Source organism: Rattus norvegicus, chromosome 1, assembly GCF_036323735.1.
Source record: "Rattus norvegicus strain BN/NHsdMcwi chromosome 1, GRCr8, whole genome shotgun sequence".
In the NCBI taxonomy this organism is placed as follows: domain Eukaryota; kingdom Metazoa; phylum Chordata; class Mammalia; order Rodentia; family Muridae; genus Rattus; species Rattus norvegicus.
In genome coordinates this window covers 183844090-183871559 of record NC_086019.1, presented here as the reverse complement: position 1 = coordinate 183871559, position 27470 = coordinate 183844090, and the positions used below count along the sequence as shown (strand labels likewise).

At 42.9% G+C, this 27470-nt stretch overlaps 1 protein-coding gene and 1 long non-coding RNA gene across 3 annotated transcripts in view; one reads left to right on the top strand and one right to left on the bottom strand.

Moving 5' to 3' along the window:
• The window catches only part of Dnah3 (dynein, axonemal, heavy chain 3), a 172819-nt gene that overhangs the window by 39272 nt on the left and 106077 nt on the right, over positions 1-27470 (top strand). For both annotated transcript variants that reach the window (NM_001427640.1, XM_039101168.2), the window contains 11 exons: positions 386-597; positions 4801-4892; positions 7508-7622; positions 10060-10176; positions 11330-11509; positions 12890-13026; positions 16463-16664; positions 17672-17764; positions 19210-19320; positions 22960-23074; positions 26263-26461. In NM_001427640.1, coding sequence (NP_001414569.1) covers positions 386-597; positions 4801-4892; positions 7508-7622; positions 10060-10176; positions 11330-11509; positions 12890-13026; positions 16463-16664; positions 17672-17764; positions 19210-19320; positions 22960-23074; positions 26263-26461 — 1573 coding nt within the window. The remainder of the gene's footprint in view (positions 1-385; positions 598-4800; positions 4893-7507; positions 7623-10059; positions 10177-11329; positions 11510-12889; positions 13027-16462; positions 16665-17671; positions 17765-19209; positions 19321-22959; positions 23075-26262; positions 26462-27470) is intronic.
• LOC120099919 (uncharacterized) lies at positions 358-21973 on the bottom strand. The gene is made up of 2 exons (XR_005499416.2): positions 21660-21973; positions 358-644 (listed from the first exon to the last, which is right to left on the bottom strand). It is a non-coding gene; the product is annotated as an uncharacterized LOC120099919 (long non-coding RNA).

The window sequence follows — 27470 nt, the reverse complement described above, 5'->3', positions numbered from 1 at the left end:
AGGCTCCCATTCTCAAACTGTTATTTCACAATTTGAAACTCCTTTTAATACTACTGAGATTTCATTTGAAGCTAATTTAATGACTATTTAAAGACTATTTAAAAACCAACTGAACAACTAGCCCCTCCGCCTGAGTGTACATCTTTCATATGCCAGGCATGACGTTTGCATGTCACAGGCATCCTTCCAGGAGTTTGTTGTTACCTTGGATGGCAGGTAATAGTGTAGAGGTCTGGACAAGGCTTTACTGGCTAAGGCTTCCTTCCAATCCAGGCCCTAGCCCAGAACCTCAGCTCATTTCAGTACAATTGACACAGTTCTCGAGTCCAGGGAATTAACACATGACAAGCATCTCCATTATAGTCTGAACTTCTCTTTGTTCCAGGCCCCCTCTTTTTATTGAATGCTGAGGAAATTGCAGAGGACATAGGGAATATGTGGAGAACAACCTACAAGTTGACCAAGACCTTGATTGATGTGCCTGCACCCAGGCGCTTAGCAGAGAACGTCAAGTTGAAGATCGAGAAGTTCAGGCAGCACATACCCGTCCTCACCATTGCCTGCAATCCTGGGATGAAGGATCGGCACTGGCAACAGGTTCTTGTCACTCTTGGTGTAGTCTAGCCTGTCCCATCCTGGGATCCCTGGGAAAGCAGGAAAATAGAATCTACTTGAGGCCAAGGAAATTATACTGGGCATGCTGGCCTTCAGGAAGGGAATGGGTGGATTCTGAGATGAACTTCATGACCAGTTTGATGCTTTTTGTTGGGCAACCACTGCTGGAGTATAAATATTCTAGACAGTGGTTACAGTCACAATGGAAAGTCACTGGTTGACTTTTCATCACACAAAAAGAATTACCTTGAGAATGAGTTCAGTTGATCACGGTGCAGGCTGCCTTCAGCAAGGTTTCCTGATTAGGCAGGCTAAGTTCAGAAAGAGTTTGGCACATTGGGTGCATGCAGTGGCATATTCCTAGAATCCCAGTACTTGAGAAGCTCAAATAGGCTACATGGTAGGTTCTGGGCTAGCCTGGGCTACAGAGTGATGCCTTGTCTCAAATAGGCAAACAAAGAAATAAGTTGCAGTCTTCCCCCCTAAAAATAGTTAGTATTTTTATAAGCAATGAAGTGTGAGGGTGTCAAGTATGGTGTGAATTCTAACCCCAAAAGGAAGGCTCGCTCTGTTTCTAATATGATTGTCACATTCAAGTGTCCTTGAAATGTGCTCCACTGGGGAGTTGCTATGTGGCCAACTCCACACAGGCAGATTCTCCTCTCAGAAATATATATAATACCAAGGTCCTGGTTCTGGAAGGAGCCAATCTCTCAACACACATCATGTTGACTGGACCCCCAAGCCTGTGAATGAGAGCATGCTGATCTCTATAGGAAGACAGGAGTCTTGATACGTGAGTTCAGGGTCTGTCTTCAGGGAGGAGCTGTCTTTGATATCACAGTAATGTCTTAGGACCCCAGCAAGGATTGGGATGTTATGCAAGAAGGCAGATGAGAGGTCATCACATGAGTCACTGTCCTAAAGGGAATCTGCAAAGGGCATCTGGCCTTGCTCATGGGGCTTATATCCCCATGGATGTGAATGGCCTAGACCTTTGACCTATGTGGGGACCTAAGAATGTTGGATGAACAGGTGTCTTCCTAGAGTGTCAGATTTCTCCTTGCAGTGGTACTATTCAAAGTGTCTTCATTAAAGTTAAAAGAACCTCCCTTAGAGCCAAGGACTCAGTCATAGAGTGCTTGCCTAGCATGTACAAGCCTCTAAGTTGGAGCCCCAGCAACTCCATAATATTAAATATAATTAAAACCAAAAAACACTCCAGGTGTCTCTGTTGCTTCTCTGTTACCCTGCTGTCCTCAAGTAAGCACTAACCCCAACTACCCCTAGGCACTCTCAGCTCAGGTACAGGCCCCAGACATTGTGTTGCATACTTTATTTGAATTCTCCCATTTCGTTCTCAACAACCCTTTGAAATATTAAGTAGTTGGTCATGTAACTAGTTAGTGGACCAGGAGGGGACTGGAATTCAGGTCTGTTTGGCTTAAGTCAAACCAGGTAATGAGGGTTAGACATCCCTAGGGGTGAGGAAGAAAACAGGTACTAAAACTAATAGTGGCCCCAGGCAGGAAGGAATGAGTCTCTGAAGAGTATATCCAATGGGTAAGAAAGGACGTGTGTTACCAGATACACATGGATTGTCTCCACTAGGGTTGAGACACCTGTGACTGCCTATGCCTGGCCAAACCACCGCCTGTCCTAATTCCTCACTCAGGAGACCCATTTACATAGACTCTGATTTTAGCAAAGGGCTCCCAAAACCAAGCCACCTGTTGTCTCTCAAGACCTGAGGACAGATCTTCTGGGGAACCAGGACAGCTGGGGTGTGGCTTCTGGCCATTTGAACTTTCACAGCAGAAACTACTACCTTATGTTTGAGTCATAGACTCTAAATATCAACAAGGTATTGCTGGTTTTGTTTAAAATAAGACAGGACAAGGAAATACATCACATTAAGGGGTGGCCAGTGCTATGGACCAAGACTGACCCTAAAGCTCAGAGGTGCTGTCCCTAAGAATAGAACCAGCTGCACATACACACTAATGCTTCTAGTAGCCACACTAAAATATCGCAACTTTTTCTTTTCTTTTTTTGCTGTAGTGAAGTTTGAATCTAGGAACTTACACATGCTAGGCAAGTTCTCTCCCATTGAGCCACATCCCCAGTCCCTACTTTACATAAAAAGTAAAGGGAAATGAGCAAAATAAATTTTAGAGATATATGCTACCTGAACTAGTATATATTATCATTTATGTACCCATCAACTTGGAGATCAGTAGTGTGAAATATTTGGTACTACATTCAGAGCATATCTCGATTCAGATGAGCCACATTTGAGATTCTCAGAGGCCACAAGGGACTAATGCCTACAAAGACAGTATAGTTCCAGGATCTCAAAATTAGAAAAACAAACATCTTGTCAATATTTATAATTTTTTTAGAAAAGAATTTAAAAATCCTGCCAATCTCCAAGTGCTTTCCGTAACTGTAATTTGCCCCAGAGATAGTCAGGGCATTGCTGTATTTAGTGTATAAAAGAGTAAGTGGGCTGACAAGATGGCTCAGCAAGGAAAGGAACTTGCCACCAAGCCTGACAGCCTGAGTTTGATCCCCAGGATCCATATGTCAGAAGAAGAAAGCCAACTCCTACAAATCGTCCTCTGACCTTCACATGTGTACTATAATATCCAAGTGTGTGTGTGATATACAGACAGACTGACAGACACACAGAGGCACACAGATACACACACACACACACACACACACACACACACACACACACACACACGTACACACACTAAAGATTTTCGATAATAAGTGAAAGGTCAAGGCCTCCAGGAACACTTCTGCAGATTGTGCTCTGTAAAATTCTGCCAAATGTTACCTTTGTCCAGAGCTGTTCAGAGCATAATACAAACAACTATACAACAAGAATCCTCCAGGATACATTAGAGTTTTGTGGAAAACCTTTATTTGATCAGAATTGGATCCACATCCCAATTCTGCTATTTATTAACTGGATGGTCTTAGCCAAGATCATTCTTCCAGCTCAGACCCCTTGGATGTAAAGTGAGGGTAACACACTATCCTGCTCTCTGTGGTGCTTGGAGACTTAAGTGCATGAAGCTCTTGAAACAATACTGTCCATAGTGAGCCCCCAGTAGATGCTCATTATTTTCCCTTTATTACCATACGGATCCTCCAGAGGTCCTCAGAACCCAGACTGGAAGCCAATTGAGTTCTCTGGATTAATCAGGTTTTTCCTCCATAAATCCTTACTGGTGTCTACCAAATATCAGGAGCCAAGGACACAGGGTAAGACAAGATGTGATGTGACGCCCACACTCCTTTCTGTTCTGGCATTTTCTAATCCTCTGGCAGCCTAATGGCGGCAAAATTGAGCTCAGAGCTTTCTTAGGAGTATTCGTACTGAAGAGGTAAGCTAGCAGAAGTATCACACCAGCCAGATATGGGGGTGTGGGGATCCTGACAAATGGCCCCCCTGGAGAGAACAGGGAAGGCTTTTCTTATTCTGTTGTGTTTTGAGAGTCCTGGAATTAAACCTAGGTACTATGGTTTACTGTGCCACTAATCACTTTTCACTTTAATTTTGAAACAAGATCTCTCTAAACTGTCTAAGCTGGCCTTGAACTCATTCTATAGCCTAGGCTAGAGGTTCTGATTCTCCTTCCTCAGGCTCCTGAGTAGCTAGGATCACAACCCCAGCATAGGGAAAGCTTTTAAAGGGGAATCCTTCTCAGCTCAGAGCACTGGAGAGCATGTCTGACAGATGCTCCCCTTACTCAGCAAACATTCACGGCCTTGGATCACAGGCTGAACTTTCCATAGGACCCTGCAGTACAACTGAGGCCCTGTTCCAGACTTTGGGTACTCGTGAGTCAATAGGAAGACAAACTCTGAAGAAAGCAGATAGGAGTGAGGCTCTGTAACAGCCTCTGGAACTTCCAGACCTACAGTGTCAGACTCAACAGCCACCAGATCCATGTGACCATTTAATTGAATCTAAGCTGGTTACAACAAATTGAACACAAACATTTAATTCCATCAAACACTAGCCCCAGTCTTAGTGTTCAATAGCTTCCTGGTTTATTGGTGGTACAGTACCGGACAGGGCAGATAACGAAGTTTCTCATCCTCATAGCTGTTCTATTGGGCAGCACTATGCTACACAGCAACACCCTGTTTCCCCTCCTTTCTTTGCAGATCAGTGACATTGTTGGCTATGAGATAAAGCCCACAGAGACCACGTGCCTCGCAAACATGTTGGAATTTGGATTCAGCAAATTTGTTGATAAGTAAGGGTCTATCCTCCCTTCCAGATGGGTTTTGGGTTAGAGATTCACTGTGATTTCCTGATTCAAGGTGAATTAACTATTAATGAACTCCACTTGGGCTGACTTAGCCAAGTGGCCTGCTCTTTTCATGCTGTAGTTGGGACTAGAGAAGGAATCAGGGATTTTATTTAAAAAAAAACAACAACAACAACAAAAACTAAAAATCAACCATGATCCCGAGACTCCACCCAGTTCCTAGTACTTGGAGCAGAAATCACTGAATCTTCATGGGCCTCAGTTTCCTCTTCTTGAAACAAACAGCAGACACGGAGTGATTCTCCAGTTGCTAAAATCCAGGAAGTACACTATGATGAGCAATCTCTTTGGTTTCTCCCTCTTCAAGTGCACTGGGAATTGTAGTGTGAGAATTTGTGTTATCTGAATGGCTATTTTTATTTCTATTGTGGGGACTGGGATCATAGTATGTTTGGGACGTATGTAGTATGTGTGATGGGGTGTACATGCATGTGTGTGTATGTACAAGTGAAGGCCAGATGTCAACCTGGGGTGTCTTTCCTTAGGAGTCAAGTAGGCTAGGTTCTCTGGCCAGTGAGCCTCAGGGATCTTCCAGTCTCTGCCACCTCAGTGCTGGGACTTTAAGAGCGTTCCACCCCAACTCACCACAAGTTTTTATCTGGATGTTGGGGATCGGTCTCAGGTCCTTATGCTTGTGTGGCAACTACTTTACTACTGAGCCATCTCCCAGCCCCTCAATTGCTACTTTTGCCATCAGTGATGTTCAGAACTCTAGTTGCTTTCCACATTTCCTTTAAAGCAATGGATGGAGAGGCTTTACGTTACCTCAACTTAAGTCTGTTAGGCAACTTGGATGGTACCTAGGAAGATGCTCCTGGTCCTCAGGGTGTGGCACCTCTGGCTGCTGCATCTTCATCGTGGGGGAATGTGGGTAGAAAATCATGTTTCCAGGCCACACCCTACCTATTGCTCAAATTATAAGGACAGGCCTGTCTAGTTTGTTTTGTTTTGCCTTTTCCAATTCTTCGCGTTAGTGCTCTTCAAGGCAGGAGTGAAGCCAAATGCCACTACTGAGCTAGTCTAGGTTCAATGTATTGGAACTTGAAAATATAGGCTGGATTTTTAAAAGCGTACACTTGTTGTGTAGGTCAGGTTGACCTTGAACTCATAGAACTCTGCTTTCCAGGTGCTAGGATTAAAGGTATATACCACCACATCCAGACAACTGACAGCTTTAAATATTCATTGCTCAAAATGATAATATTTGAATGGAATAGGTTATTGTCAATGACTTTGCCTCTTTCTTGCTTTTCTTCTAATGTGGCTAACAAACTTTAAAATTACATATGTAGTTCGCATTACATTCCAATAAGCAGTGGGGAGGAAGTTGGGAAGTCTTGCTAGTGGTAGATAAGAAGCCAAGGATGGTGCTGTCCTATACACAAAAGAGCAGCCTCCCATGACAAGTATCTAACATGGAGGCAGAAAGAGGTCATACCTACCAGAAGGGTCATATTCAACGCCCCATAGCAGGATAGGTTAACAAAGGAAAAACGTAACAAATGTATTTAACCAAAGCTACGTGCCATGGGAACCTTATGAAAGGACCCAGATTCCCCAAAAAAATCCAGTTTTATGCTTAGATAGCATGAAAATGAATGGCTATATAGAGATATGATTGGACAAAGGGATCTTGAGCTAATGGAAACAGACTAGGAGAGAGAAAACCTTCATGTCCTGACTTCTCAAATTCTCTACACCTTCACTGTGTGTATCAGTAATTCCTTCATCCTAGATAGGGAAGAGGACCCTTCTGAAAGGAGAGTGTACTGGACTTCTCTTAGGCAAATCAGTGAATTTCCTTATGGCCTCCTCCCATGCTGGGTAGTAGAGAAAGGTACCTGGAAGATGAAGAATTTGGATTTCTATGACTTGTTTTGGGGGAGGAAGCTAGAGAGTGGGAGGAGTTTAGAGAAAGCCTTAATATTTGAATCTTCTTGTGGTACCTTCCAATCTCCATTCATTTAGTGTTCTTGGCAAAGCACCATGCTTTGGATTACTGCTTTCTGGGCCTCCCTTTCAGCCAGTCAGTGACAATGTGTTACAGCCATTGTTACAAAGCACCTCAGGATGGGTGATTTAAGCAACAGAAATGTATTTTCATAATTTTTGCGTTTTCCAGTCCAAAAGCATGGGCTAGTCTCCTCTGGGGCCTTTCTACTGTTAGATTTTTCCTTATGTCTTCACATGGTCTTCTATTTCTATGTGACTGTCGTAACCTCTTCTTAGCAGGACACTAAGCCAATGCTGGATTAGGCTCATTCCTCGTGGCCTCATTTTAATACAATTGCCTTATTAAACACTCTTCAAATACAGTTACATTTTGGGTAATTGGGGGTTAGACATGAATTTTGGGAAAACATACTCAACTTCTAGCAACCCCCAAAGACAACAGTACTTAGAGCAAGAAACACATTGGAAGTAGTTGGCAAACCTTAGAGAAAACATTTTGAGTTCTCTTAAGACTAAGCTGAGATCCTTCCTGGGTGTTTTCCCTGCCACCTCCTATTGCTACTGCTGTTGATGTCTTCTCTCCTCAGGCTGGAACCCATTGGGGCAGCCGCCAGCAAGGAATATTCGCTGGAGAAAAACTTGGAGAAGATGAAGTCAGACTGGGTCAATATGTGCTTCAGCTTTGTGAAGTACAGGGACACGGTGAGTCCCTCCAGAGGGAATTCCCTAAAAGCAGCCCCGTGTGTTATGTAGTAGATTTAGACATGACTCACTCGGCATTGCCACAGACCTCATGAAAGAACAACCCTCCACGTCTGGATTGTCTCTGCCTGCCTATCCTGGACCCATCATCATTGCTCTCATACTCCACTGAAGCTACGCATCTTGAAATCCAAAAGTCCTCTGACCTAGTGCAAAGAAATGGAGTGAGTCTCCTAAATTGACCTGTCTCAAGAATACAGGCATGTGTAACTACACATACATACATACATACATACATACATACATACATACATACACATAATACACATACATACACCTCAGGTCCTTTAGAAGCATATCTGAGGTTGACAGCAACATATTCTACTTCCTAGATGCTAAATACAAGAATTCCTTTGGGATCACTTTAAACTGATTCCTGGAGACTAGAATAGAGCCTGAGGTTCTCCAGGACTACCAAGTCCCTAGAGAACACCAGTTTGAACTCTAAGGGTGTGAATTTCCTTATTTTTACAGTGTTTATAGGTAGATAGCATATAAGTTTGTATGATGAATGTGGCGATACATTTGCTTGTAAAACCCCAAAGTCTAGTTTTCTCTTGTGACAAAGCATAGGGTAGATATGGGGACTGCTGCTCAGTAAATTTTGGAGGGTACAAGTAGATAGTCACTGCAGTCCATTGGCCCTTAGCACAGCGTCTCAAATGCTAGCTGCACAGCAGAATCATTTGGGAGGCTTTAAAAAAATCAATTGATTTTTCCCCTGCTCTTCTACCCCTGAGTGCCTGAGCATCTGCATTTGCCCTCCTGGATTTCTTTTCCATAGTGTTGGAGACTGAAGTCAGGACCTTACTCATGTTAGGACAGCTCTCTAACTCTTAGCCACATTTCCAGTACTCCATTTTTCAAATATTCAGCATAGAACCAAAACCCTGGAAATCTGAGCACCTCCCTTCCTTCTGATCAACATATCACCCTCCTGTGACTTCTTTCTCCCTTTAATTTTGATGGGCTTGGTTTCACCATTGGATAAGAACCGTCCATGAGCCAATCTGAGGCAGAAGAACTGGAGGCAAATGAGTTCATTACTGGGTTTTTCCCAACAAGGCCAGGTCTCATGGGTTCCATAAACTTGGAGCTGTGAGCTATGTGTTCTTACTGGATCAGACACTGCTCTAGAGACTGCTGCGATGTGCTGAAGAGTTTAATTAGGGGCCTACAGGCAGGCCCACCATCCCTGATCCATTTTCTAAGTTTATGACTGAAGTAGCTATCAACAAGGAGCAATGGCAAACTGACAGTAATGATGTCAGTCTATGAGAATCGCTTATCTGTGTAGACATGCTGAGAAAAGACAGAATGTATCCCAAGCCAGATTTAGTCCATATCTTCATCTACATCTGTGTCTGCAGGCTTGAAGGAAGGGAACTCAGAGCAGGTTTGCTGTAGGTAGCACTGTATCTGCCACAAATACTCAAAGGGGACAATGCCATCCATAGGAGCTGGCTTTGAAGACACAGTACCCTTATGTGCTAGCAAAATGGAGCTCACCAAATGTATATGATAGAAATTTCCAAGCTGAGGTTCCATGTCTATGTACTTTTATCATGGGACCCTTACACACAACAAAACAATAAGCAAACAGCACTTTGCTTCTGAAGGGATTAAATGTAAATAATAAATGTGTCCCATCTGTTAGCAGACGTTTAAAAAGAACTCATGAATGAAATAAAAAATAATTCTTAAATTTTATTTTAAAAACAACTACAAGAACATCTATGAATTGGCTGTGCAGTACAGGAGTCTAGGACTTACCTGTTGAATTAGAAGCTGATGCTCCCTGAGAGAAGCAGGAAAGCAAAAAGCCAGAGAGGCCGAAACCCAGGAAAGAGGACAAATCCCCCCCACACTCCCCTACAGATTCTAGGTACAGCCCTGGGATGGGTTGATTTTTGCAAAGGAGTCAGACAATAAATTTTGTTTCTTTTGTTTTAATTTCATTTTGTTTATTGAGAAAGGATCTTATGAAGCATCCCAGCCTGGTGTCAAATTCATAGTGTGCCTTTAGCTTCAGCCTTCAGAGTCCTGGGATAGCAGCATGGCCCACTGCTCCTGTCCCACTGACAATAAGTATTTTTAATAACCAATGTGAGGCAGGTGTACACTTGTGCTTCCAAGACTGAAGCAGGAACTTCTATATCGAGATCCTGTCTTTAAATAAATAAATACATCAATATATAAATACATAAATATTTTCTGGTAAGAAAATCTCACATGAGACATAGATGCCTGTCTCCCTGGGATGAGGGCTCTATACTGTAAGGGTTTCTGGAACCTTCTAGAACCAGCATAGATAATGGGGTGGGAAAAGCAAGCAGGTCTCATGAATTTGACTTTGATTGGGCATCTTTATTTGCAGGATACCAGCATCTTGTGTGCAGTTGACGACATTCAATTACTACTCGATGACCATGTGATAAAGACCCAGACTATGTGTGGTTCAGTATTCATCAAGCCAATAGAAGCAGAGTGCCGGGTAAGAGAAGAGCCATTGTGTACTTTAGCTTCCCTTTCCCTGAATGGAAAACTGAGAGGATGGATGGATGGACAACTGAGAGGAACAATGACGTCAGCTCGTGACCTGCTGAAGCTCTGCAGGAGGCTTGTAAAGAGTGGACACAAGGCTTGAACATGCCAAACTAAAGATACTTTCCAAGTATTTTAGAGTATCTAGGTCTAATAATCTAGAATATGTGCCTCCATTGCTCTTTGTCTGTAGACGTGGAATAGGTCAGAGTAGAGCGTAGATCTTAGGGTAGAGCACAAAAGAAAATGAGAAACTGGCATAGGCCTCCTGGGTCCAGACCTCTGGGTCTGTATTCTGATTCTGCCTGTAGTGTTAGCTGTGTGATCTTAGGAGACTATTTGAACTATTGTGTTTCAGTCTGCATCTGTAAGCATGGGGTTTGTTAACATCTTGATTTTACTGTGTGTTGTGGGGAGGAGAAAGGAAGAGAGAGGAGAGAGGTGTGGAACCTACAGGACAGTTTTGGGCACCAACCATCTTACTATTGCTTTTATTTTTGAGACAAGAGCTCTCATTGGTCTGGAACTTGACAAGTAGGTTGGACCGACTGGCCATTGAACCCCAGATATCTGCCTGTCTCTACCTCTTCAACACTGGGATTCCAAGCACATGCCACCACACCCAGGTTTTTATTGTTTTTGTTTTATTTATTTATTTATTTATTTATTTGGTTCTTTTTTTCGGAGCTGGGGACCGAACCCAGGGCCTTGCGCTTCCTAGGCAAGCGCTCTACCATTGAGCTAAATCCCCAACCCCTGTTTTATTTTTTTTAACCTGGGTTTTGTCATAGATGCAAGAACTTTATTAATATTGCTATCTCTTCAACCCAAACAGATTTGTTAGTTATCTCATAAGATGGTTGACCTGACCATCATTATTGTTGTTTGTCTGTCTAACATGTGAGCCCCACAAGGTAAAAGACTTTTTGTTTCATTATATCTACACTTCCTGGAACAGGAACCACACAAGATACACTTCAGTAAGTATTTGTTAAAGGAGTGAATGACTGAATGAGTGCATCCATCCTCCTGCAAGCTCATTCACTGGGGAATGCTGCAGAGTGGCAGGTTACTGATTGAGATGTGGGATGCTAAATTCACAGAAATGGGAAGAAAAGTTAGTTCGGGTACAAGAAAATTTGGATGCCTGGTTAAAATGCCAAGCCACTTGGCTGTACCTGGAACCAATCTTCAGCTCAGAAGATATCATAGCCCAGATGCCAGAGGAGGGCAAGAAGTTTGGCATTGTGGACAGTTACTGGAAATCACTCATGGCCCAGGCGGTGAGTGTTATTTCTTGTGTCTTGCCTGTGGGGTATTGTCACGCACTAGAAGATGCATTGTGTTGACGTCCCTTGAAACAACAAAGTAAATTGGATTTTTTTGATTTGACATTTTATATCATTGTTATAATTTATTAAAGCTTCAAATATGAAAATATAGGATATGGAAAGGAGAACATTTTTGAAATTTTACCTCCCTGGAGAAAGCTCTTAGCAGCTTACATTATTTGCTTATCATGCCTAATGAGATAGAAAACTTTGTTATGGAACAGTGCAATAAAATGTTTATAGGTTGGGAACCCTTCTAGATTTCAAATAGTGATATATATTGACACTTGGTTATTTGATGGGTTTTTGGTACCTAGGATGACTCAGATGTGATCTTAGAAGTCAGAAAATACCTGAGAAGAACATGATTTTCACTTTCTTACAACTCACTGTTATGAGGAGCACAGGTTCGAATAAACACTAGGTGTAGTATATGTTAACAGTGTGTAGATTATAAGGATAATTGCAGTTGCCTGGGAGTGTCGAGAGACCTCCAGAGCAGGTGGTGCTAGAACCAAGTCTTGAAGGATACATTTCACCATATGTAAGGTGTCTCTCCCCTGAGAGGACATATCTTTTCCCTTTAATTGGGGTACATGACCAGAGAATTTATCTCAAAGGAATGTATCTGCTTGGCTTACCTGTGGTCTGGATTATACAGTCAAGGTATGGGGAAAGGGTTATATACTCAGCCAGTGGAGCAGACTTCATGTTAGTTTGCTTTCTTTGGTTGGATGTCATAGAAGTCCATTAAGTGTAGGCTGAGCAAGACTCTTGGTGACTCACAGAGTGCAATGTCAGAAGGGCATCCAGTCCTCCTGAAGGACCAATAGAGAGCCCAGAAAGCCCTCCAGCACCCAGAAGAACTCTTTTTATACTCTTGCCTATACTCCTCTTTCCATGCCTTTTCAGGGCTTTCCCTGAAGAGTGGCCTGCTCCACCACAGGGTAGGGTAGCATGGCAGGAGGCGATCCTTACATGTCCTTGATCAAGGTCCTTGATCAAGGGTTCCTCACAGGCCAGCATGCCATGGTCTGTATTTTAGACCCCCCCAAATGTTCAGATGAAATTGGTTCAGTTAGTTTGGGATACCCAGCCTCTACCCAGCCAACCATGATTGAAGGAACAAAAGCATGCCCTGTGAGCAGTCACCCCTGTGGGCCTAGGAGAACATTAGGTAGTGGATGATTGGGTAGGCAGCATCACTAGTTGGTGGGTTGGTCATGAAATCATTACCACGAGCAGTTTCAAAACTTTGAGTACACATAATGATTTTTGTGTGTGTGTGTGTGTGTGTGTGTGTGTGTGTGTGTGTGTGTGTGTGTGATCTAGGTAAATGATACAAGGGTTTTGGTGGCAGCTGACCAGCCAAGGATGACTGAGAAGCTTCAGGAAGCCAATGTTCTGTTGGAAGACATCCAGCGGGGGCTGAATGACTACCTGGAGAAGAAGAGGCTCTTTTTCCCCAGGTATCTAGGATTGCTCTTTTATTTGGACCTACCCTCTGAGGCCATGTAGGCGGAATCACATTTTTCAGGTTAGATCTCGATTCTATCCCATTCCTGCTTCCCTGTTCCCCAGAGATGGTAACTAGGAATTAACAGGCCTTGGTAGCCATCGCCTAGAGTGAAGCTAAATGGACTCTGCATGGGTTACATCTTCATTTAGCCAATATTATGATTTCTATTGATTAATGAGGCATAGTAATCATAATTAAGACCCGGTATTTAGAGCAAAAGAGATCTTCCCCTGGGATCCAAGATTTTCTTCTACTTAATTCATTCGAAGACTTTCAGCCCCTCAGGTTCTTCAATGTGAAGCTGCGATATAATAACACCAATAGCTACTACTTCTTAGGTTTTCTGTGCAGATTAGTGACGTCCATGTAAAACAGAAGTGTTTGAGGAATGTCAGCTAGTGCTTTTTTTTTAACATTAACATTTATAGCTCCTGGTACAGTAATTTTATAAATATTTGCCTGTATTTTCCCTCAAATGTTAATGTTCTTTGTAATAGTCAATGTGGGCTTAGAGGGCTAGTGCTGAGGGAGTCTCACTCCTAAACATCTATCTATGACAAGTTCACTGTGGTTTGTCACTCTATGCCTTTAAACTCAATGGGGATGTAGGGTTTCATGCCTAAAATCCCATACTTGGGAGATGGAGGCAGGACAACCAAGAGTTCAAAGTCATTCTCAGCTACAAAGCTGGAGGTCAACTAGGGCTACGTGAGACTTTTTCTCAAAAGACAACAGCAAAAATTATAATGTGGCTTTATATGGAGCCAAAGTTAGTCCTCTACTTTCCACCAAGGAAAAAAATGTATAGGATTTTATAGTTATGGTGGTGATGGTTTCCTTTGTTTTATGGGAGAAATTCCTTTGGTATCTGTTCAACCCAATGTTCTCTGATAATTTTTTTTCTCAATGACCCAAATATTCTGTATTTGTTCTGTCTTATAAGTTTCCATTAGCCACATATAGCCATTGACGTTTTTATTTTATTTTTGTTTTATATGCATGGGTGTTTTGCCAGCATGTATGTATGTCTGTGTACCACTTACATGCCTGGTGCCCAAGGAAGCCAGAAGAGGGTGTCAGATCCCCTGGTACAGTTGTGAGGTCCCATGTGGATGCTGAATGAATATAGGTTCTTTGGGACAACAGTCAGTGCCATTAACTGCTGAGCCATTTCTCTAGACCACCATTGAATAAACAAAGTTTTAATTTATTTAATACTAATTTTTAACATAATTAACCACTTGTGGCAATGGCTTCTGCTTTGGAAAACCTGAACAAAGGAACTGTAACTTGGAAGCATAATATTGAGAAGAGATTATGGAAGCCTGAAGTCTGGGTGTTCATCAATATTTTTTAAGATTTTATTTTATTTATGTGCAGTTATGTGTCATAGGCCAGAGCATGCACATGAGTGCAGGTTCCCACACCGGCCAGAAGAGGGCACTAGATCCCTTAGAGCAGCCAGGTCCTCACAAGAGTACATGCTTAACCACTGAGCCACCCCTTCAGCCCCAGGACCTTTAATTCTAGCATTTTGCTGCCTTCTTAGTAAAAACACTGATAGCCAACACTACCACAGTGTTTGCACCTTGTACCCAGACACCACACTGGGTGCTTTATACTCCAGTAACTCTTGAATAGTCCTGTAACATTGGGATCATCACCACTTGATTTTATAAGTGAGAAAACAATGATCTCCCCCAAAGAGAAAACAAACAAACAAAAAAAAAAACAAAAAAACTGCAGTTCAAATCCAAGGAGTCTGCTTGTCGCACTCAATTATTTAATCTCTTTGAGCTACATTTCTACCTAAGTGAAGTACACATAAACACACATATTTCAAGGGCTTATGCATTTTTGTAAAATAAAATCAAACACTCTTAGTGAATACTTTGAACCATTGGTGACAGTCACGTAAATTAATTTTACCCTAAAAAATAGAGAATGCTAAATGATTTTACATTATTACTCCATCTTTGGGCCTTATGTATAATAATTGAGGTAACATAAACTAATAGACACCACCCATTTGAACGTAGCTTAGGAATGGTAGGAACTGAAATCTTGTTAGGTACTGATTATTTACTCAGACAAAAACTCTCCCTACCTTCTCAATACTGCTGATAGTGCATCAGTTTGTTGTGCTATGTAAAAAAAAAAAAAAAAAAAAAAAAAAAAAAAAAAAAAAACACTCCAAAACTTAGAAGCATGCAGCAGCCATCTTGCTCACAATCGTATGATATGGCACATTGGGCCTTTGATCTGAACCATTTGCTGGATGGTTGGATTCCTGTTGGTAGGGCCCTGGGAAGGTTAGTTAGGCTTGTTCACATGGTTACAGGGTTCCTAAGAGCAGAAAGAGTGTCGATGACAAGGTTTCCTCATGCCTTAGGCTTGGACCTTGCACATACCAATGTTTCTGCTAGCCAAAAGCAAGACACAGAAACAGCCTGAGGTCAAGAGATTTCAAAATCAATTGTTCCCCTTAGCTTGGGGTTGACTCTATGGTCTTCCTCACTGTGGACAATTCGTAATCCATGTATTAAGACCATAATCCCACAGACCCCTTCTTTATAGAATTTTCAGCTTGGGTTCATTAAAAAAAAAAAGTGGTTCATGCCTTGAACATTTTCTGAAGGTTGGATTTTGTGTCTTTAGAGCCTGAGCAAGTGGGGAAGTGGCTTCCACCTCCAACTTAAAAGACAGAAGCAGTCTCTGCCTGCACATAGGTTCATTACAAACACTATTTTTCTACACGGTACTGGATTACATAAGGGCAATTTCACGCAAGTATATAATCACATTCTTTTTTTTTTTTTTTTTTTTGGAGCTGGGGACCGAACCCAGGGCCTTGCGGTTGCTAGGCAAGTGTTCTACCACTGAGCTAAATCCCCAACCCCATAATCACACATTCTTATTTCTACTTTTGTTTCCTGGCATGTCTAGAGAGAAGGAAGAATTTCTCTCCTCTCATCCAGAGGTTCTTGACACTGACTGCATCTTAGAGTCATCTGGGATTTAAGACATTACAGATTTCTCCAGACCTTGCCAGATACCAGATACATGGGACTCTCTGGGTGTTGAAACCTTGGCATTAAAGTTCATAGGAGTTCCTCAGGCAATTCTGAAGTATATAAGCAGTGCTGAGAACCAAGCAATCATTGCTGTCCCCACAGCACTGAGCTCATACCCTACCCACTCCCAACCTTTCTCTCCCTTTCACCCTTTGTGCACCAGGACGATGGAGGAGAGGAGCCAAGCCTAGAAAGACCTTGAGATGCTGCCAGTGATCACATGGTGGGATCTACCAGCCAGGAGCATCCCCTTGTTGGAAATTCCTCCTGGGAAGAATGCCCTGTGACCCTATTCTCTTTACTTTAAAATAGGTTCTTCTTCCTGTCAAATGATGAGCTTCTGGAGATCTTGTCAGAGACAAAGGACCCACTCCGAGTACAGCCACACTTGAAGAAGTGCTTCGAAGGAATTGCCAAGCTGGAGTTTACAGACAATCTAGAAATCAAGGGCATGATCAGCTCAGAAAAAGAAATTGTTCCATTCATACAGACAATCTACCCAGTGAAAGCCAAGGTAATCCTCCTGTGGTTTCTCCACAGTAGAACAAACTGAAGAGAGTGGTTCCCTGGACTAAGCTTTTGGACTCTAGATTGGGGTGTGGAACATTTGGGATTTGTAACTTAATAACTAAGTCATTTTGAAAAGTTACTCCATCTTTCTGGGCTTCAGTTACCCATTTCTAAGATGAGGGCTATACTGGAGGCCATGGGACAACTAAAACTTGTGGGAAGGGCTGGCACAAAGTTGATTCAGTAGTAGGCATCATATCGCAGGTGACCTGGTGACACTTTCAAAACCCAGGTAAACAACAACCCAGTCAGACAACAGAATCAATGAGAAATATCATACCTAGCTTTTCATATGTGTACATACTTTGAGGATGGGGGCGGGTTAGTAGTAATCTCATTTATATAGCCCAAGCTGGCCTTGAATTTGATATCCTCTTGCCTCAGCTTCCTGGGTGCTGAGATTACGGTGGGTGCCATGACTCCAAGCCATAAATCCTTTGAAGTGACTTCCAGTCCCATGGAACAGAGTAGCATCTAAGAAGGTGGACTGCTCTTGCAGATGACCCAAGTTCCATTCCTAGAACCCCTGTTGATCAACTTAGACCTGCCTCTGACTCCAGTTCCAAGGATGCCATGCCTCTGGTCTCCACAAACACTTGCAGTCCTATGCACAGATGCACATGCAAATACATAATTTTTAAGATGTAATATCGGTTAAAAGGAGAAGCTTATTTTATTATTTGGAATGGGGATTTCATTTGCCTCCTGAGAAGCTGTTGGCTTGAGGAATTGCCATGAAGGAGACGTGAGTTAAATATTTCTAGAGAAGACACATACTTACTAGACAACTGTGAGTAAAGAGCAATCAGTGTAAGAATGCTGGCTTGAAGAGGAAAGTAATACCCTTATCCTGCACCAGCCTTTTCCAGAGAGAGATCTGGGCTCCTCCCACAGTCTCTGTCTAGCTTTGATTGACAGTTGCTGACTCCCACTGTTTGTACTTCCCCACAGGGCATGGTGGAAAAGTGGCTGCAGCAGGTGGAGCAGGTGATGGTGGCCAGCATGCGGCAAGTTATTGAAGATGGTATTGAAGCTTATCTCAAGGTAAAAAGAATTTAACATACTGTGCCAGGGCAGTGGGACTATGAAAGAAGCTTTGGGGGAATACATTGGATGAGTCCATTGAACTAGACTTTTGCCTACTGCTGAAACTGGCCTGAGGGTCCCAGGGTCCTTTTATCTGGGAATCCTGGAGCAGCGAACAGTTTTCTAATAAAGTCTGCAGGTAGACAGGTGGTAGAAGAGGAAGGTTAGCTGGAACCCCTTTGATTATGGGAGTCAATGGGGGTAGGATTTGCTTCTTAACACATGGGACTGATGGCTCAAGGTCTCTTTAGCACCCCTTCCAGGTACAGATTCACTTGGATCACCAGTGACTGGCATTCTAAAAGCCCAAAGCCTTTACAGGAACAAGTAGGATAGGAAGCCTAAGAGAAAATAATCTGTTGTGACAAATCTTTAGCAGAGAGCCTCCATCCAGGCTCACATTGGCAGTGCTTGAGTTTTCTCCCCTCTTTAAGTGTGTGTCTTATTTCCAGGCCCTACCCCCATTGTAAGACCCCCTTCTGTCAAACAGACACGTTCAATAATGCCTTTACCCAAAAGTTCTTAGACCAACCCTGTTGTCCCCCATGGTAGGTTCCAAATTATACATAAATTCCATTTTCTATGACTAATTCTGAATTCAGAGCAAGAGCTACTATGTGGAGTTAACAATCAGGAGTCTGTAACTTTTCCATAAAACCAAGTGAACTCTTCCACCTGCGGGCCACACTCTGGCTTTAGTATCTAACGCCACTCTTGCAGCACAAAAGCAGCATAGACAACACATGAATGAGAAGCAAGGTTGTGTTCTGATTCTGGTCTGATGAGACTATTTACATCTCAGGCAGACTTGACCAACAAGATCTCATGGAGCCCAGGTTGGCCTCGAACTCACTATGCAGCCAAGGACAGCCTTGAACTTCCCATCCTCCTCCTTCCAACTCCCAAGTGCTGGGACTCCAGGCATGCTCCACCATGCCCAGTATTTGTGATATTGGAACTGCACCCTATTCTTGAGTTTTAGAAACAAAAGTTATGGGAAGAGGACTTGGCTGAGAAAACCATGACAAAGCAGCACAATATTATACAGTCATTAAAAAGGGAGGTGTGAGTACTGTCTGTATATGACTAAACAGACAGTATAGTTTCAGTTTTGAAACGCAGAGTTGGGATTGTTTGGGGAGATTTGCACAAATTTGAGGGGCAGAGATAATCAATAATCAATCAATCCCAAGCCTGGAAGCTTGGTGCCACACACCTTTAATTCCAGTATTCTGAGACAAAGGCCAGTCTGATCTACTGAGTAAGTTTGAGGACAACAGAAGATGGTTCTGGTTTTACTGTCTGGATGAGGTGTGTGGTGGGGAGGATACTAGATGTAGAAAGTCAGTTTAAACCACATACGAAGAACTGATTCTATGGTTATCCCCATTGCTCTTTCCCAGGTCCCTCGGAATGCCTGGGTCTTGCAGTGGCCTGGCCAGGTCGTTATCTGTGTCTCTTCCATCTTTTGGACCAGGGAAGTGTCTGAAGCCCTAGTTGAATACACCCTTACAGTAAGTGAGCACACCTTAAAGCTAGCAGAGGGGAGTCAACATGAACTAGGATAGAGTTGTCATTTGGGTCATTTAGAATAGGAACCACAGATGCCAGAGTTTCCATGGAGACAGTGAAGTGGGAAATCTAGACTTGGGAATCTCCTGGGAGCCTACAGTGCTAGCCTCATGGTTTTTCCTATATAGGAATTCTGATCTGCAAGATGCTAAGTCTTACTAGCTTTTGCTTCCAGGGGCTACCTAACAAACTTTCCGACACTTCTTCTCCCTAGGCTAGAAGGTCACTGTTTGCCTCTCTCTTTATGCTACTGCTTTCTTCTTAGTGATCCCCAATCCTAAACAAGTTCACCCCCAGCTCTCCCTCCTGCTTTCTCTGTGAGACCTGGTACAGCTCCATGACTGCACATGCTCAGATCCAAACATGCATTTCCAGTTAATGCCAGTGCAAAACAAGAGTTTACTTGTTTATGTGACCATGAGCACTTACCAACCCAAGTGTGTGTCTTCTTCTCTGTAAAATGCAAGGAATTGTCACACTGCATCATGGTGTGGTAGGAGGGTTAAATAGATGCTAGTGAATCAGTCAGTACTTAGATATTAGGCTGTGACCTCGATAAGGAAGATATCATACTCATTCTGTTCACCGTTATAGCTCCAAGGTTCAACGAGATTCCTAGCACATAGTAGGTAATCAACAAATATATGCTTAGTGAATGAACAGCAATTCTACTTGTAACCATAGATAATTTCCCAATTACCTCACCAGACCCCTGATATTTGCCTATGGAATTCTGGCCATGGATCAAAAGATATCTTAATTTACTATGATTTGCATAGATAATCAAAATTAAGACATTGGTACCTACCAAAAGTTAAAATTTATGGAAATCAATGTGGCTGGTGCCTAGTACATGGGTTGCAAGCTTTATGACCTCATTCCATACTTCAGAAATAGAAAATGTCTGAGTTTTATAACTGCATGTATAGAGCAAGTTTTTCATCACACACACACACACACACAAACACAACCACAAACACACACACAAACACACACACCCTACAAAGTCTTCTACAGGAATCAGATGCTGTTCAGAATAACTATCTGCCTACCCATTTATGTATTCATTCATATATGTGTGTGTGTGTGTGTATGTATGTGTGTGTATATACTTCTCCATTCGTTTGCTAATGTCTGTCTATCCATCTATTCATCCATTCAGCTATTTGCCTATCCATCCATTTATCTATCCATCCATTCAGCCGTCCACCTATCACCCATTTATCTGTCCATCCATCAATTGATCGATCTATTTATCCATCCATCCATCCATCCATCCATCCATCTATCCATCCGCTTATCCATTTACCCACATAATATCCATTATAATATCCATTATTTCAGCTATCTATTCCTCAATCCCTTCACCCATCTGTTATATATCAATTAATTATTCATTTAATAAACATCAGTTTGGTATTTGCTTTGTGCTGAGATTGCTACTAGGCAAAAGTAACTAGAGATACATAAGATAATACTGTCACTCTTTCCATGGATTTATGATCAGTTGAATAAGGGGGTTAAAAGGTCACTGTTTTAGAGCTGTGATACAGAAGGAATAGAGATGCAAGAGGTGTGGGAAGAGAGAGGGAATCAGAGAGGGGCTAGAATTGGGGATGATTTCGCATAAAATGGTTGTCTAAAAGATACCTAAACTATGAGTGACAACTGACCAAGAAGAAAATACAAGGAAGATTGTTTCAGAGAGAGGAATTAGAATGTGTGAAACTCTAGAGCTAAAGCACACGGCAGACTGTGGTCTAGCTTGGCAGTAGAGCATTTGCCTGGCACACGCAAAGCTTGGGCTCCATCCCCAGCCCTGGGAAGAGGAAGGAAAGGCCTGGTGCATCGCAGCAGCCTTTTAAAACATTGCTTTACTATTTCTAATACCATTCCACACAAAAGCAGTAGAAATACAAGTTTGACAGGTTTATGGGAACAGAAAATCTGTATACATCATCACTTACAGCAATATTGCATGAAAAATTAACTGATTGGTTTTTGTCTTCTTTTCTAAATCCTTCCACTGCCTCAACTCACAGAGTATCATAGATTACAACCCTATCTTGTGCTATGTACAAGTTCCAAATTGAAACTCTATAATTTATACAAAATCCATTAACATAACCGTTCAGTTTAGCACGCAGGAACATAATTACTTGACATATTGATAAAGGGCCTGAACATAAGTTGCTGCTACACCAGTGGCACTGTCTAAGCCTGAGAATGTTTTGTCACTGATCTGTAAAGAAGGCTGAGTCTGCTTGAATCCATAACTAACCTGGCTGACAAGCAGCGAGGAGTCCGATTCTTGACGTGTACCTGCTGCCTGGCTTGGAGAGCAGCTGTGGGGTGCTGAGGGGAGTTTTGGAGCACTGTGGAGGCATCTCCACAGCAGCAGACAGCAGTTCATGGACAATGAAGGCATTAGGAACTTCTGTGTTTCTGCATGTCGGTCACGTTATTGCTAACAATAGCATCACTATTCACTGGGAGCTTTATTTATCTCAGACATTGTGCCCATGCTTCTCAAACACCATCTCATCCCTCAGGAGAGGTTTCTGGCTTAGTTGTAATGATACAGAGTCCACACACTTGGAGGGCCTCACAGGCTCAAAAGTCCAGTGCTGGAAAATTGAAATGGGGAAATCTGAACTCAGATGATTTCCCTTTATTTATTTTGTTTGTAAAATCCATTTATATATTTTTTTACTTTATAGCCTCTTCATTTTGAAGTATCAGGCTTATATATAATGTCAAAAAATAATATGAAGAATTTTCATATACTCGTCCCTAGACTCCCTCAGATATGGCCATCAGGGATAACCAAAATATAATGGCCCAATCAAGAGATCAACATTGATCTATTAATGCCTATAGACCTTTTAACTTGGACACTTTAATTAGTTTTCCTATTAAATGCCTAGCTTTTCCCAAGCTTGGACTCTGCCCAAGGCCAGGACTCTGTCTAGGGTTACATTTTGTTTTTTCCTCCTCTTCCTCTCCTCTTCCTCCTCCTCATCTTATTTTAAATGAGGTAGTGTCTTCCTATGTAGCCCAGGCTATTCCCCTCCTGCCTCAGTTACAAGGTGCTGTGACTCATAGGTAAAGACCATCGTGTTCTACTCCCCCTGTCTCCTTTGATCTGATACTACATAATTCACATATAATAAAACTCAGCCATTTCAACACCTAGGTCTGTGTTTTGACAAGTGCATGCCATCATGTATGCACAGTTGTGTCCAAAATGAGGAACAGCTCCTCATCACCCCAAATGCCATTACTCCCCCACAGTTAGCTTTTCTTTACTCCAAGCATTTGCAATTGTTCATTCTGGCCTCTAAAGTTCTGCCTTTCCCACAGTGTTATAAAAATAAAACAGAAGAGGTAGAGTGTCCTCTTAATTAGCACAAGATTCATCTTGAAGTTAACGTATAAGGTGAGGAAAAGGATGGCTTGATGGATGACATCCAGATCTGGCTTGGACCACTGGAGAACACATGATGTCAACCCACAAGGTGTGCATTGGCATTGCTGGAGGAGAATCCATTTTTGACTGTTTCTTCCTGTGCCCCTACCAGGACTTTCTGAAAAAGAGCAATGACCAGATCGCACAGATTGTTGAGCTGGTGCGAGGGAAGCTGAGCAGTGGTGCGAGGCTCACTCTCGGGGCCCTCACTGTCATCGACGTGCATGGTAAGAATGCAGACTCCTGGCATTGCTCAGCCCAGGAATGACGGCTGGCTGGGCACGTCTCTTAATTCTCCTAAATAGGATGACTCAGGGCTCCCCACTCCATCTGGGATAAGGAGAATGCTGAGACGAACCCAGTGCCAAAGGCTCTCCCATCACAGCCATGCACTAAGCAGGACTCGAGAGGCACCCGCTTGGGGAATGGTTTTAAACACAGCTGCTGGCGCTGAATATTCACCAGGTGCTGAGATCTGTGCCAAGTGTTTATGCCTTCCCATTCTCACAAACATTTCCCAGGTTAAGAACCAGTTGTTAGGAGATAACTGCATTTGGAAGTGGCAAAGGTTCATCCCTCTGCTTCCAAACCCAAGGGACTGGAAATGGGCAGTGGTGCAGGGAGAGGTGGTGAGAGATTATACCTTTCTGCTCTTTAAACAAAAAGAAAACAGAGGAGGAAGATGAAGAGGAAGTGGGGTCTTTATGTAAAATAAACCACCTCCACACCCTGACTCTATCATCACCAAGGAAACTAGGGATGGACCAGGCTGGTTGCCTAGAAACAAGGTCTTTCTTGCTCATATACCAGCTAACTAATGTGTCACAGTATCTATTCCCTTCAGACTAGTGCTCATTTCGACCTGATTTCAGGCAGAGTGGTGCCTATTAAATCATAGAGAGGGGAGGGAGAATCTATTCCTAACACATGGCCAAATACCCACCTGGCAGAGGTAAGGAAGGCAGGCATGCTTATAACCCAGCATCTCCTTGAGTGGCTAGGTTCAAAAACATAAGCATGCATACATGTACATGCATTTGCACACACGCTACATAGTGAAGACAACTCCAAGCTGGTCCCTCATGTGGACTAGCTCAGAGATCTCAACAACTCTCATCCCATCAGCACACAAAAGCCAGTCAGTGATTTCTATAAACCTATAGCCACTCTTCAACTTCAGGGACCATCACTGTAAGTAAGTTAGCCTTGAAATCCTATGAGGAAGAAAGAAGCCTAGAAATGTATTGCCCCGCTGGCTCCTAGGGCTGGAAGAAAAGACACCCTCTAAGCATGAATTCATGGGCACTTTCTCATGCTGTCTCAGGTTGAGATGATACCATTGTCCTAGGGTGTCCTAGAAGCCTGGAATGAGACCCCAAAGGTCATGTGGGAGATGTTTGAACATTCAGGGTGACTATATTGCAAAGTCTCTGGGTCCCCTCTCACCCTCATGAGTTTCAGAATAGCTACATGATGTCACATTTATATATTTTTATATGTTGGGCAGTTGGCTGGGGTGCTGACCCTCTCTCATGTTCACTGTCTAAACACACATTTTCATTTAGTCTTTGTCTTAGTTAAGGTTTCACTGATGTGAAGAAATCAACTTTTTGTTTGTTTGTTTTGGGGGAGGGTTGTTGTTTTGTTGGGTTTTTTTATTCATTTACATTTCAAATGTTGTCCCCTTTCCTGGTCCCCCTTCTCCAAGCTCCCCCATCCCTTCCCCTTGCCCCTTTGCCTCTAAGAAGGTGCTCCCCCACCCACCCACATCTGCCTCACTGCTCTAGTATCCCCCTAGGCTGCAGCATCAAGCCTTTACAGGACCAAGGGCCTTCCCTCCCATTGTTTCCAAATAAGGCCATCCTCTGCTACATATGTAGCTGGAGCCATGGACCTATCCATATGGACTCTTTGGTTGGTAGTTTAGTCCCTGGGAGCTCTGGAGGATCCAATTAGTTGACATTGTTGTTCTTCCTAAGAGGTTGCAATCCCCTTCGGCTTCTTCAGTCCTTTCCCTAATTCTTCCATTGGGGTCCCTAGGCTCAGTCTGATGGTTGGCTGTGAGTATCTGAATCTGTATTAGTCAAATGCTGGCAAGCCTCTCAAAGGACATCTGTACCAGGCTCCTGTCAGCATGCACTTCTTGGTCTCAGCAATAAAGTCAGAGTTTGGTGTCTACAGATGGGATGGATCCCTAGGTGGGGCAGCCTCTGGGTGGCCTTTCTTTCAGGCCTTTCCTCTGTTCTATTTTTTGCACCTGCATTTCTTTTAGACAGGAACAATTCTGGGTTAAAATTTTTGAGATGGGTTAGTGGCCCCTTCCCTCAACTGGGAGCCGTGCCTATCTACTAGAGGTGAGACCAACTCTTGTAAAGGACAGCATTTAGTTGGGGGCTGGCTTACAGTTTCAGAGGTTTAGTCCATTATCATCATGGCAGGAAGCATGGCATTGTGTAGGCAGACATGATGCTGGAGGAGCTGAGAATTCTACAGCTTGAGAAGGCAGGCAGAAGGAGACCGTCTTCTGTAGGCAGCCAGGAGGAGGGCCTCTCTCCACACTAAGTAGAGCTTGAGCATAGAGACCTCAAAATCCCACCTCTGCAGTGACAATCTTGCTTTAACAAGGCTACACTTCCTCCAATAATGCCACACCGTCTAATAGTGCCACTTCTCATGGGCCAAGCATATTCAAACCACCACCGTCCCCATAACCATTGCAGGTGATAAAAGATACTACATCATACAGATTGTCCAACCAAGACACAGGGAGATTGAGTAACTTTCCCCAAAAAGCAGTATTTGAACCCAGGTGTATCAGTTATTTTTCTCACTGCTACAGCAAAATACCTGGCTAAAGCAGGTATTTGAAGAGAGGAAGTGTTTGGCAGTGTGAGGGTTCAGACCTCCATGGTGGGGACCATAGAGCAGCAGAAATGTGGAGGCATTTGCTACCTCCACATTCAAAAAGCAGGACAAGACTTATCCCAGGGAATGGTACCATTCATGTTTAAAGTAGGTCTTCCCACATCAGTTAACCTAACCTAATCTGTTTAGGCATGCCCAGAAACTTAGTGGTTCTAAACCCAGTCAAATTAACAGTCAGTATTAACCACTATACCAGGCAACCTGATTTCAGAGTGCACACATGCAGTACCTCTACTCCCTGAGAGAAGGCAGCTCAGGCCTCCTTGTCCTGTGAGAAAAAAAGTCCAGCTTGTGAGAGCTCCTACTACCTGCAGGCTGGAAGTAGGCCAGGAAGATGTTGGAACCTGAAATAGCATGGAGACTGGGGACCTTGAAAGCATCTTTTGCCTGAGAAGTCTATTGGGACAGATAATTCTGATGACTCCGTGTGTGTGTGTGTGTGTGTGTGTGTGTGTGTGTGTGTGTGTGTGTCTGCATGGTGTCCCATTAGCTCGTGATGTGGTGGCCAAGCTGGAGCAAGATAATATCAACAGTCTAAATGACTTCCAGTGGATCTCACAGCTACGGTACTATTGGGTGGAAAGCAATGTTCAAGTGCAAATGATAACCACGCAAGCCTTGTATGGCTACGAGTACTTGGGAAACTCCCCTCGGCTGGTGATCACTCCTCTCACAGACCGCTGCTACAGGTAAACTCTGGAGCCCCAAGCAAAAAGGCCAAGGAGAGAATCTAGGAAGGAAAGGCACTGGGCAGGAAGGTTGTGATATCTTGGGTTCCTTAGTCTCTTTGTTTCAAACTCACATTTCAACAGGTTTTGCCCGTAGTTGCTAACACCAACTACAAACGGGTATGGAATTGGCTGGAAATGGCAACCCAGTGGGAATCCCAGTATGGATTAATGTATTGGAACCAGTTAGCAGAACACTGGTGTGTGAGAGACATAGTCACATGGTGCTTAAGTAGAAAGGTCAGCAATAACAACACTGAGGGGGTGTCCGGAGAGTCCGAGGTCATGGATTAGACCAGACAAGCAAGGCTGGGGATGTGGCTATGAGGGGGAGAGTTTTACTAAGCAAGCAGGCTAGGCCTTGGGTTCCATTTCCAGCACTGCAAGAAAATAAAACCAGGGCATCTCTGGGCTCTGCATCCAGTCCAATAGAGAAAAGTGAATTCTCTTAGCCAGTGCATGACCACTTTGCTTTCAATTCCTAATATTAGGTCCCTGTGTTTTGTTAACTTTCCAATGTTGTTAATACTTGGAGTTTCTTAGCTTTTGTATTTTTCTTTACAGTACACACTACAGTCTATTACTTCAAAGTATTATCCTTTAAGATTCTTTTAAAAATCTCAATCATGTGTTTTCTTTTTATTAGCATATATTAATTATAGAATACAATAGTTTTGTTATAGTTTCATACAAGAATATACTATATTTATGAGTACTTTGTCTCTCCAACAACCTCCTCTGATCCCTCTCCTCTTCTAAGTAGTCCCTTTTCTAGTTAAATGTCTAAATTCCACGCACAGGAAAAAACATGGTGTTTGTTTTTTCTAAATCTGGTTTATATTGCATAACATGATAGTTTCCAGTTCCTTTCATTTTCCTACCAGTAACAAAACTTCATTTTTATAGCTAAATAAAATTCTGTTTTGTTATGCATACCACATATTCTTTATCTACTCATCTATTGATGGAC